Below are 13,205 nucleotides of genomic sequence, written 5' to 3' on the forward strand. Positions count from 1 at the left end.
CATGTTGATTGAAGCCAGATCACTTGCAAATTATCTGGAAAGTGTGTAAAAAGTAGTTGAATAACAGTTTAGGTTACAGTTTCAAATATTTTCTTAACTCGCCAGACAATGGACAGCATCTCCCATGAAATGAAAAGTATTGTGCTATTGGAATTCCTGGAAAACTGAAGTGTATGTTGCCTCATGTCAAAGGTTAAGATGGGATGATCTGGTTACCACGTAATCTCAGTGCATTGGTCGCTCACTCTGGGCTTCACAGGAAACCACACGAGGAGTTATGGCACTTTTTCAACAAAGCCGCCGTGGACAATGTTGCTTATGTCATCGTATCAATAGTTCCGCTGTTTGACCTGTGTTTTGCATTTAGGTAATCAGATCAAGGTTAATCATACTGCCGGTACATTATACATTAATTCAGTGCTTTATGCATTTCTTATGCAACAGGGGGGGTGGGGGTGTTCTGGAGGCGAAACCTGCTGCCTCGGTCCTGGTCTTGAGTGAATCCTTGGGACGCAGGCCCAACCCAGCCCAGAATGAGCTGTAACCTCTCTGTCTTTATAATGATGTCTACAGCTAGGCTAGCATTTCCCCTGGGACTCTTCAGCTAGGCTAACGTTAGCAGCTAGTCTAGCATTTCCCCTGGGACTCTTCAGCTAGGCTAACGTTAGCAGCTAGGCTAGTGTTTTCCCATCGGACCTTTCAGCTAGGCTAACGTTAGCAGCTAGGCTAGCATTTTCCCCGGGGACTCTTCAGCTAGGCTAATGTTAGCAGCTAGGCTAGCATTTTCCCCGGGGACTCTTCAGCTAGGCTAATGTTAGCAGCTAGGCTTGCATTTTCCCCGGGGACTCTTCAGCTAGGCTAATGTTAGCAGCTAGGCTAGCATTTTCCACGGGGACTCTTTCCTGCTTGGGTTTGAGGTGTGAGCACAGCAGTGGGTAAATGCTAGTTGGTGGTTGTGTCACAGGTGAAGAGTTGGCTGAGTCACATCTGTGTCTCTCTGTGCGCATGAGAGAGAGTGTGTGTGTGTGTGTAGGCTGTAGTGAAGTGTATATTTTAGTCCCCGAAGCCCAACAAGGTCTAGTAGTTCACATTTAGTGGTCCACTTGCAGTCAGCCCTTCATGACTGCAGAGGACTACTGGCCACACCCACCCCACACACAAAAGGGACCCTGAGGACTGTTTCTCAGTCATAGAAAAGTATGAGGAGTGAAGCAAATATTTAACATTGGTCACCCCCCCCCCCCCCCCCAATCACACACACACACACACATACTTTATGGTAGGTGGCAAGTTTGAGCTGCCCAAGTGTTCGTTTACACCAAACAAGGCCAGGACAAAGGATTCCTTGGCATTCCTGGCAGAGGGCTGGCGGGTGTGGGAAAGAGTAGTCAATGGCATTTTATTTGACTTTATTGCAAATACTACACATTCCCGAGTGTGTGTGTGTCTGGCTCTTTACTTGTGCTAGGTGCTGACCCTTAGATGCTTGTTAGTTTTTGTGAGTGTGTGTGAGAGAGAGAGAATATTATGTGTCTGTTTTTTAAGGTTAACTGCATTGTTTCCTTCTAATGAGTTGTCTTACATAAAACAGAGTTTTAGAAAGGCAGATCTAAAAGATGAAATTAAATTAGTAAATAGGCTATTAACATGTTCATTAAATTGTTTATAAGTGTTGTACAACTTTACTTTCAGCACACACAGGCCAAGCTAGACATCAAATACAACGTTTGTTGTATGCTCTTCCTGTGGTGCGCGTGCTATAAAAGCCTGTCTCAGTGGAGGGTTGGAGCAGATTTAACCATCTGTGTTTCAGATTGATCTGCTGAAACCATGTGAAAACGTTCAAATGAATGAGATTGTTTGAATTGTAGCCGCTAGAGGGACACGAGCACTCCTTTCAAACTCCGTAAACACCATCCCAACACAGGGGCAGGAGAAATGCTGTTTCCGTCCGCTCTTACCTGTGACTTCCCACTTCAGCAAAGAAGAAGAAGAAGGAAAAAAAAGCGACTGCTGCTCCGGTCGAAACATGGGCTGTCTGCAAGCGCCTGTGGAAGGCTCACTCAGAAACGGCTGTGAAAGGCTGCGAGCGTCCAGACTTGGCTCTCTCTCTCTCCCTCTCTCCAAGTGTCGTCTGCTCCAGGCAAATCAATGAGGATCCGCGATGCTGAGTGCGGCAACCCTCGTTCGCCTTGCAAGATAATTTTGTGCATTTCAACTTTTGAATATCATCAGCAAGTTAAGAGAAATACCTCCTAAATCATTTTGACAAATATGACTGATCGGTTCATTTTGACGCGCCTTTTGCATTTAATATGTGATCTTTTTCATACTGTTTTACGAGTGGGATAAGGGAGGGCGAAAGGTGCGTTTGGAGCTTGGCGGACAACGGGGCTCCTGCAAATAAATTCATTTTTGAAATTCCGGGGGGGATGAGGGGGCACTATTCCGAACCCCCCACACTGATTGATTAGTTTATTAGTCATCCCGTGGCTCAGAGACTCTTCCAAAGGGCAACGTGGAACACATACATGAATCAACTATCCGTTACCCTTCAATCTCAGCTGAAGACTCACTTTTGCTTAAAGAAGGGGTGAGAAGGGGGTCGTGGCTTACCATTATAAGAGGGAAAATAACAGCATCGCTTCATGGGTTTGTTTATCTCCAATCTCCGTCTTGACAAGCACTTGTAAAAATCCAAGGGAAGGACTTTTAAAGAAGAACACTGTGACAGCACGTATTGTATTTCATACATTTATCATTCCCCTCCCCCTTTCTATTTTTTATTTATCACCTCTTCTCCCGAAAAAAAAATGAAAGTTTGGAGTTTTCTTCCCTGGCTCCCCTGCCTTGTCATCCTCATCTTGTGCTTTGGATCAGAGTGCGGGACAGTCTGGAGAAAGGGGAGATCCAAGAGGGAGTTGGTGCGGATGAAAGACGCCAGAGCGACCTTCCCGGGGGCTTGTGCCACACGGCTGCCCCGGGGCAAACGCTCCTTGCCCGGCTTGGATCGGCGGTTGCCTCGCCAGCGGCGTCGCTCCTCCCAGGCTGAGGAGAGCTCCTCAGGTCGGGGAAAGGCAGTTTATTTTACCGGGAGGGGAGACCAACTACGACTTAAGCCAGGAGTGGAGATACCGCGGGGAAATTTTACTTTCGAGATGTGGGTCAAACCCGAAGGAGGTCAGCGATCGCCCACAGTAATTGCAGGTAATACCATCGGAAACACTTTCCCTATTAACACTTGAATTGATTGAATGAGAGGACCTCGCGGCGGTGGGCTGGCGCGCCACTGACCATGCCATTGTAAAAGGGACGAGAGTGTATGCGTGCCTTTCTTTTCTTGCAATGTGGAAAGAAAGTTAAAAACGAAAACAAAAAAACAACTTTTAAGGTGACTTTGATCTGTTAACAATGAGCCTGTATTGAATAGTTGAGTTGGGTGTTTCAGTAGGCTAGTTTATATCAGTGTAAGCTATTCAAGTCTACCACAGTAGCTTAATGACGTAATGTTGCGAATAGTAGTCTACACACTCGTACTGGCTAGGTTGTAATTAAAGGTGCTTCATGTTTTGGGGTAGGTAAGCGACCAGTGGGACACACATCTTCCAAAAAAACAGACCTGTCATTAAAAAGGGGGTGAAAATCAGGACATTTCACAAAACAGTTCGCTTAATGTTAGGCTAGTAATAGCCCTTGGTATGTCAAGCATAGGCTATCCATGTGTCGAATTGGTCTACGGCCTCTCCAAATGTTTAAAAGTAGAGTCATTGTAGAACACTAAGTTTGCCGAGTCAATTCCGATTAGTTTTTGCTTGGGTATAGATTAAAAACACAATGCGCCACAACACATCCGTAGAGAATGATTACTAGCATGAATCTCCATTTCGTAAAGCAGGTTGCCTATGCGTAAAAAACTATGCTGTTCATTCATAGGCACAGTGCACGATACGCGCGGCTCAGCTTCTCTACGGTAAAATGCTATGAACTGGCTGGAGTTACAGTGCCAGAGTAGTTTTCCAGGGTTTTCCTCCCACCACGTACAGTTTTTTGCTCCATTTTTTGGATGTGTTTACGTCGGAGTTATATGAGGCTGTCCCGCCTCCCGCTCGAGAGCACACAGTTGCTCATATCCTCTCTGAACTCCTCTTCGCCTGCAACTAAAACGGCAGAAATCCCTGAACATCTCCCCAAAATAGGCAGTAGTGTATTTTATTTTTCCCAGGCCACCGAGGCTACACATTACTCTAAAGTAGAGAAATAGATCAATGACCCGCAATTATTTTGGACCCGCGCCAAGGACGGCTAATATGTTGAGTGAGAAGGGAACATACAGAACAGTCACGGAATGAAATGAAGCAGCTTTTATTCCTATCATTTCAACCTATGGTCCGGTCTCAGCTTTTATTCTGATTTCATCCTGTGGTCCAGTCTTGGGTGAAAGTGACTCGAATCGACTATGATTCCCTACACTGCCAACAGAGAGCGTAGCAGTCACAAAACTAGGCTTGTTTGCGTGAAGATACAGTGTGTGTTACACACACCACATTCAGTGTGTGAAACACTAACAAGCGCAGCCTTCTGCTACTGGCGTTTGGAGTCGGGCTGTGCAATAGGAAACCAGCCAGGGGCGACTTTGTTTCAGATATTTGTCAGCAGTTTTGTGCGTGGGAATGACATCATCGGTATTGAACGATGTCTCCAGCGGCCAGCCAGCCCGACCAAAGTCATTAGCATAACGTAGGAAAGGAGCATAAGCTGTCGTCATCGATCACACACAAGAGGGTATTCGGAGGGGTTCAAAGTTATTAATCCAATCGTGGGTATTTTCAGGCTTTCCGTTTTCCTTTTGAATTGTTACACAATACCGAGGATCTAATTCGCTGAAGTGCTTGCCTCTGTTTCACTATTAAACCAACCATCCTCTAAGACTTGCATTCTTGATATCTCACGGGACAGCGGAGGAAAGTGCTGTCGAGCAAATATTATAGTGCCTAATCTGTTAAATCCAACTCCTGAGTCCGAGGATGGAGACATAAGGCTGTCCCATCCTGTTGTTTTGACAGAGAGCAGTGCTGTTTTCTCCAGCTGCTCACATGCTTGTTATTGTTTTGATGGCTGTTATCGTGGTCTGTGCTGTTGTTTTCTTTGAGGGTATCATCTTTCTAGTTCATAATGAACAAGAGACAGGGTGCCAGCCATGGGACCATTTAGCCCTCTGTTTACAAGTCACTGGCTGAAATCGCTCAAAAGGAACAAAGTGGTTGCCTGAGGAATCAGGATATCTTCATGTTTGACAAACACACATGCTTGTACTCAGTCTTGGTAAATTTCGTTTCCCCTTTCAGTCTAAACAGCATTTTTCAATGCCAAAGGCAGGGCCTGATGCAATGTATTGGTTAAACGAGGATTAGTCAGACCAATAACACATTGACCACTGATTTATCACGTCAAAGAAACAGTCATCTTTGCCAGCCTAGTCAAATTGTATTCCCGTCGAAGGTAAACAGAGGGAGGTGCTTGGCATGGTAACTCCTCATTAAAGGTTTTCACTCTTTGAGTTAGTGACAGCTATTGGGATGCTTCAGTTGCAGGCTGTAATATTTCACCCAAGTGTCCCCATACCCTAAGAGTAGATGGATCCTTTGCAGATGAAGGTTCAGGATCGTTTACCTCAAGTGTCTTTGTGAGTGCAGCACACCTTGTTGAACTAATAATAATTATCGTGATGGGCTAATAGCAGTTGAATTAATAATAATTATCTTGATAGGCTAATAGCAATTGCCAATGGCCGCTGCCACTCAGGCGTATAGGTCTGGTCTGGTACATGTGTCCCTGATGTCTGTAACTATGACTTGAGCCAGCCCTGATCCCTCTGGAATCTACGGGTTAAGAGCCACTCAAAACATGCTTCACTAGATTAGCTCCAGACTCTGCTGCCAAATGGCAGATGATCACACTGCTGCCTTGCTCCAGATTGTCTTCTTGCATAACATACTCCAGAACTATATGTGTCTCATCTAGAGGAGATGAATGAGACTGACGTAGATGTTGTGTTCATGGGACCTGATGTAACACAGACACGGGGACAAAGGAAGACATCTGTCGTCTATGAGGAGCCATCTCTGTGTTATGGGGATGTGTCTCTGTTGGGAGACCAATGAGACTACTGGAAAGCAGACCGTGGCTTAGAAAATCAGACCATTACCAACATGTGAGGATGCTGATGTCATTTCCTTATTGACTATATAGGTAACACACACAAGACCAATAAGATCTCAAGCCAAATGATATATATAGAGAGAGAGAGAAAGAGAGAGAGTCTAAATCCAGTCTGTCCCGTCGAAGACCTTGCATGCTCGACATGACCTATAAAACTCTCTTTTGGCCCCACAGAGGTCATCACATGTGAAACGGCCTTTTTAAGAACAAACAACAGCAGCTGAAGCTGCCCGGGCCCCGGGGACAGAGATCTCTTTTCCCATGGCAGATATGGCGATAAGCAACGGACACGCAAGCAGATCTCACCGATTAGACACCAACGGGCGCTGCATCAGCACGTCGCCCATGCAGGCCCCAGGCTCGGGGTCATCCAGCGCGTCCGTCACCCATGCAGGCCCTAGGCATCCAGCGTCTCGCCCATGCAGGCCCTAGGCTCGGGGTCATCCAGTATTCTTGCATAAGAGTGCATCTTTTAGATTTGTCTCATCATGGTGAGGGTGCAGGAGTCATGCTATTTCTTAATTCATCTCCTACACTTGTGTGACTTTTTGAACACTTGTATATGTTGGATTTTTTCTTTTCTTTAACCAAATCCAAAGTTTAAGCACTCGACTGGTGCTTAAAATAGACTAGTGTCACAAGGAACCACATTGTAGTCATGAAAGAGTACAGTCGTGAACATTTATAAGAAACAGTTTTGATACAACAATTATAGGTCAAAGTATAGATGGAAGAAAAAAACATTGCTACAATGTTTTGTATTGTCTAGTGTAAGTCTATTGAAAAAAGGCCGGGCCTTCTCAGGCCAGGCCTTCTCAGACTCCTCTGAGTTGTTTGCATTGGTTTAGTTCACTGGAGGGCTTGGGAACAGTGCTGGAATCTGTGGAAAATTCCACTGTTCCAGGTGATACTTCAAGTGCAAATTGTGCTGTGCTAGTGTCCTTGCGCGCTCGCTCTGCCCAGCTGAGTTCTCATCTGGTGCTGGGGTAGAGTAAACGTGAACCTGAAGGCTTGACTCGCTTGTTCCAGTTCTGCTTTCCGTCAGAGTGCTTTGGAGTGCCTTTTTTTCTTCCTCCTTGACAGATGACAAATGGGAGAGTTGCAAGTTGACGTTGCCTTTGAACCAGGGAGAAGTCACACAAGAGTCATGGCTGTTGTGGACGTATCTGTGGCCCACTCTCTCTGCCCAGTTGGCAAAAACATTTGCAGATATTGGACCGTCGGAGGCTTTTGGTTGGCTATCATTGGTGGCGTGACAGTTCTCATTTGCTGTCAGACCACCATCCTCTTTCGTTTAACTTGCAATGAATTGTTAAGAAAATAACATAAACTGTAATTAAAATGAATGAAGAGGTATAAATAAATAAGTATTTTGACCACAAGTGGCCAATTGGTGGGGCGTTTGTAATCTGCCAGTACATCGCTGGCAAATCGATGAGCAAAACGCCAGTGAACTGCCAGATATCTCTGCAGTAAGTCAACAGTGGTCTGCAGCCTCTTGCTGTTTGGGCTCAGGCCTGCTGTCTACTAGCATCTCTGCACTGCACATTGCTACGTTGTAGCTAACACCTCTGCACTGCACATTGCTACGTTGTAGCTAGCATCTCTGCACTGCACATTACGTTGTAGCTAACACCTCTGACTGCACATTGCTACGTTGTAGCTAACACCTCTGCACTGCACATTGCTACGTTGTAGCTAACACCTCTGACTGCACATTGCTACGTTGTAGCTAGCATCTCTGCACTGCACATTGCTACGTTGTAGCTAGCACCTCAGACTGCACATTGCTACGTTGTAGCTAGCATCTCTGCACTGCACATTGCTACGTTGTAGCTAGCATCTCTGACTGCACATTGCTACGTTGTAGCTGTGGAAGTGGGTGGCAGTGCTACAGCGACACCCAGTGACGTGCTAAAACTACTTTAACTTAACTTTGCATATCAAAATACCCGTGTGTGTGTGTGTGTGTTTGTGTGCTTGTCCAACAAAGGCAGTATAGGCTAGGCCTGGAAAAATGTAATGTGTTAAATTGAGCATGGCAGAATTATGACAGCTGTTTACATAGTGAGCCCCGTAGGCCTTTAAGCACACCTTTCAGCTGGCTGATCGACAGCAGGCTTTTCCTCCAGGTGCGTGGAAGCCTGTAATGCGCCCCAGCCAAGGCCATCAGAGTGCCCCAGTACCACTGCACCCTGCCCAGGCTCTGGTGTCTGACCTGGGGAGAAGCGCCTTCAAGCCATTTAGTAACACATTAGAAAGAAAACAGAGAAACATCTCACAGCCGTGTGTGTCTAAACTAAATAGTGTGTAATGGTGTCAAGAGCCAAAAGTGTGTGTGTTTGTGTGTGTGTGTGGGTGTGTGTTTAGTTTAACAATCCAGCCAAAGGCTTATGCAGGTATTGACTGTACCATCCATTCACAGCAGGCAAGTTAAGGATTGAAGGAATCTTCTGCTATGCAGTTTCCTTTAAAGGTTTTGGCATTAGAGCTATGAGGGAAAAGGAGAGAGGAGGAAAGGAGGGGAGAGAGGAAAGAGGAGAAGATGAGAGGAGGAGAGAGGAGGAGATGAGAGGAGAGAGTAGGAAAGTGGAGTGGAAGGAAGGGAAGAAGAGGAGATGATGAGAGGGGAGAAGAGGAGAGGAGATGAGAGGGGAGAAGAGGAGAGGAGAGAGTAGGAAAGTGGAGTGGAAGGAAGGGAAGAAAAGGGGGATGAGAGGAGAGGAGAAGAGAGGGAGTCAGGACTTGCTCATAGTTTGGAGGTTGTAATGTTGGAGGTTGTAATGTGTTTTTTCTGGTTTAGAGGTTGTAATGTGTTCCTCTGGAAGTGGCTTAGTGGGATAATGATGCCCTGGTGACTGGCTACTCCGTCATGTTTGTACATGCGTGCCACGCGTACTCCGTCATGTTTGTACATGCGTGCCACGCGTACTCAAAGGCAATAGACTGGCTTTCTCAAGCTTCCTCTGACTCCTGCTCACATGCATGACACAAACATGAGCACCTCAAATGCTCTTTTTTTACATCAATGCACCTGGAGCTGAATGCTAGCATATTTGAGAATATGTACTCTCTCACACACACACACACATGCACACACTCCTGTGTGTGAAGGACTTAAGAAAACTCCCCCCTCAAGGATAAACCAATTACCTGAGCTGTGTGCTTTACGAGTGAAACAGGAGCGGGCTGTTTTGGTGCCTGTAGCATATTACAGCTTCTGAGGGAAAATGCTGTACTTGCTTCATCACCCTCCATTTTGCAGCAAATGTTCAAGTGGACCAAACAAATGTGGTAGTCCACAGCTCTCTATGTCAACAGGATAAGTTAATGACTCCCACACACACACACACACACACAGAGGATAAGTTAATGACTCCCACACACACACACACACACACACACACACACACACACAGAGGATAAGTTAATGACTCCCGTGCATTTGGAGAACCACAGACACAATTACGCCTTTTTTAACATTCTTTGCTCTGCTTGTTTTCCCCTCAACACTTGTAAACATGGGCAATGACCATTTAAACGGAGGATGTTTGGGTGCCAGTGATAAGCTGGACTGGAGTTAAAGTAGGAGGAAGACGATCTGTGGTTTTTGGTCAGAGATTTCCCCTCCACAGAAGCATTTAAGAGACTGGTGGTTGTGGAGACTGCGGAGGAGATGCTCTGATCTGTTGCACTGGGCAGAGTCTGGGCAGAGAAGCACCAAGCCTGGAAAGGCCCGCTGTGTTCTGTGCTTCAGGGCTGTTGCAATATCGTAACAGCTCACTGTGTTCTGTACTGCGGTCTGTTGCAATATCGTAATTACAACTTTTTTTACGGAAACTTTTCCCGGTCTGGTCTTGTAGAGCTGCTTTATTCTGTTGGCCGGTTTAGCACACATGGACTAAGTGCTTTTAGTCCAGGACTATGCTTACTCCATTTACAGCAATCCGGCCCTATTACCTCATGATACAACATTTAATCACATATTTTTGGTCTGTTTTTAATGTTTGTTAGTTTGATTTGTGTATTTTGTGTATCTTGTAACAACACTAACTTTGATGTTTCTTGTCTGTTTTTTTTCTCTCTACAGGACTGTTTGATAAATGTTTCTATGCGTCCAGCGATCGCGGTTGGCTCCTGGGCATCAAGGCGGTCAGTGAACAGGGCAACCGTGACCCACGCTTCTTCTTCTCCCTGAAGACCGACCGCGCCCACAAGGTAACCTCCATCCATGGCAACGGCCGCTACATGCCCAACCACTGGGCGCACGTGGCGGTCACCTACGACGGCCTCTACATGAAGCTGCTGGTCAACGGCGCCCAGGTGGCGGTCAGTCAGGAGCAGTCCGGCGACGTCTTCAGCCCCCTCACCAAGAAGTGCAAGGTCCTGATGGTGGGGGGGAACGCGCTGAACCACAACTACCGGGGCGCAGTGGAGCAGATCAGCCTGTGGCGCTCCGCGCGCTCGCAGAAGGACATCAGCAGAGACATGCATGCCCGACCGGACGTGGCCGATGACCTGGCGCACCTGGTCATCCGGGAGAATTTCGAGCACGTCAGGCGGAAGTGGCTGTCGGTGAAGGACGGCAGTCTCCCACGGCCTGACGAGGGTCCCCGGGCTGGGATAGGGGGCACAGGCGGGGGCTCGCTGGACACTACGCTTGAGCCAACAAATTGTGGCCAGATGGTGTGTGACAACGTAGAGGTGGCGACCAACTACAACCGCTTCTGGACTTTCCGGCGCCCGAAGGTGGTGCGATACCGCGTGGTCAACATCTACGACGACAATCGCCGCAAACCCACCGTCACCGACCAGCAGATTCACCTGCAGCACCAGCACCTGAACGAGGCGTTCAGCCTGTACAACATCACCTGGGAGCTGAGCGTGCTGAACGTGACCAACTCCTCACTACGCCACCGCCTCGTACTGGCCAACTGCGACATCAGCAAGGTTGGCGACGAGGAGTGCGACTTGGAGTGCAACCACACACTGACCGGCTTTGACGCCGGCGACTGCCGGTCCCAGAGGAGCGACTGTCCGCAGCAGAAGCTGGGCGATGGGAAGTGCGACCCGGAGTGCAATCGGGACAGCTCAACAGGCCTGCTGCAGTACTTCTACGATGGTGGAGACTGCTGCAACCCCAACGTCACTGACGTCACCAAAACCTGCTTCAACCCAGCCTCACCACACAGGTAAATGCCCACACACACACACACACACACTCTCTCTGTCCTGCTGTAAGATGTCCAGACACACACACACTTTCTCTATCCTGCAGTAAGATGTCCAGACACACACACACACTCTGTTCTGCAGTAAGATGTCCACACACACACACACACACACACACACTCTGTCCTGCAGGAAGATGTCCAGACACACACTCACACTCTCTGTCCTGCAGTAAGATGTCCAGACTTCTCCGGGTTTCTGTTTGACTGCAGTACTTTAAAACACAGATTATGTCCTGCAATAACATGCTTTAAAACACACAGATTATGTCCTGCAATAACATGCTTTAAAACACACAGATTATGTCCTGCAATAACATGCTTTAAAACACACAGATTATGTCCTGCGTTAACATGCTTTAAAACACACAGATTATGTCCTGCAATAACATGCTTTAAAACACACAGATTATGTCCTGCGTTAACATGCTTTAAAACACACAGATTATGTCCTGCAATAACATGCTTTAAAACACATATTATGTCCTGCGATAACATGCAGGAGTGCAGTGCTGAGGTGGCCCTGATAGGGCCTGAAGTGGCCCTGATATGGCCCTGATCTTTTTCCCAGGAGTGCAGTGCTGAGGTGGCCCTGATATGGCCCTGATATGGCCCTGAAGTGGCCCTGATATGGCCCTGATCTTTTTCCCAGGAGTGCAGTGCTGAGGTGGCCCTGATATGGCCCTGAAGTGGCCCTGATATGGCCCTGATCTTTTTCCCAGGAGTGCAGTGCTGAGTGGGTCCATGCGGCTCTCCAGCATTCTGCCCTGAGGCGTTGGGAGTGCTGGACTCACTTCTTTCACCCCTTAATTCCTAACAGCCCTCCATGTGAAATCTTTTAAAGCTTATTGTGGCAGCATAATGTGCCTTTTCGGGTTTGGATGGACGCCGCTAACTTTCCTCGTCCTCTTGTTTTGCTCCCTTTTGGTGTGGAGGACAAATGGAGTGGAGAGCCAACTGTTCCCCAGATAGTCTGAAAAGGTAAATACAGCTCACGGCAGCGTCGTCTCATTTAGGCTCCAGGCTCACGCCAGCGTCGTCTCATCCCAATCCGTGAATTAGTGAAACACACTCAGCACACAGTGAACACACAGTGAGGTGAAGCACACACTAATCCCGGCGCAGTGAGCTGCCTGCAACAACAGCGGCGCTCGGGGTGCAGTGAGGGGTTAGGTGCCTTGCTCAAGGGCACTTCAGCCGTGCCTACTGGTCGGGGTTCGAACCGGCAACTCTCCAGTTACAAGTCCAAAGCGCTAACCAGTAGGCCATGGCTGCACACACACACACACACACACACACACACACACACACACACACACACACACACACACACACACACACACACACACACACACACACACACACACACACACACACACACACACACACACACACACACACACACACACACACACACACAGTAGGCCACGGCTGCACACACACACACACACACACACACACACACACCAGTAGGCCACGGCTGCACACACACACACACACACACACACCAGTAGGCCACGGCTGCACACACACACACAAACACACACACACACACACACACACACACACACACACACACACACCAGTAGGCCACGGCTGCACACACACACACACACACACACACACCAGTAGGCCACGGCTGCACACACACACACACACACACACACGCACACACCAGTGGGCCACGGCTGCACACACACACACACACACACACACACACACACACACACACACCAGTAGGCCACGGCTGCACAC

At 47.7% G+C, this 13,205-nt stretch overlaps 1 protein-coding gene across 1 annotated transcript in view; it reads left to right on the plus strand.

Moving 5' to 3' along the window:
• Positions 1-2,813: 2,813 nt before the first annotated feature.
• The window catches only part of pappaa (pregnancy-associated plasma protein A, pappalysin 1a), a 209,025-nt gene continuing 198,633 nt past the window's right edge, over positions 2,814-13,205 (plus strand). The window contains exons 1-2 of the mRNA XM_076283455.1: positions 2,814-3,207; positions 10,310-11,411. Coding sequence (XP_076139570.1) covers positions 2,814-3,207; positions 10,310-11,411 — 1,496 coding nt within the window. The remainder of the gene's footprint in view (positions 3,208-10,309; positions 11,412-13,205) is intronic.

This window comes from Alosa pseudoharengus, unplaced genomic scaffold, assembly GCF_046254945.1.
Source record: "Alosa pseudoharengus isolate Yale_2024_CS ecotype anadromous, Long Island Sound unplaced genomic scaffold, YU_APseudo_1.1 YU_APseudo_1.1_scf_14, whole genome shotgun sequence".
NCBI lineage: Eukaryota > Metazoa > Chordata > Actinopteri > Clupeiformes > Clupeidae > Alosa > Alosa pseudoharengus.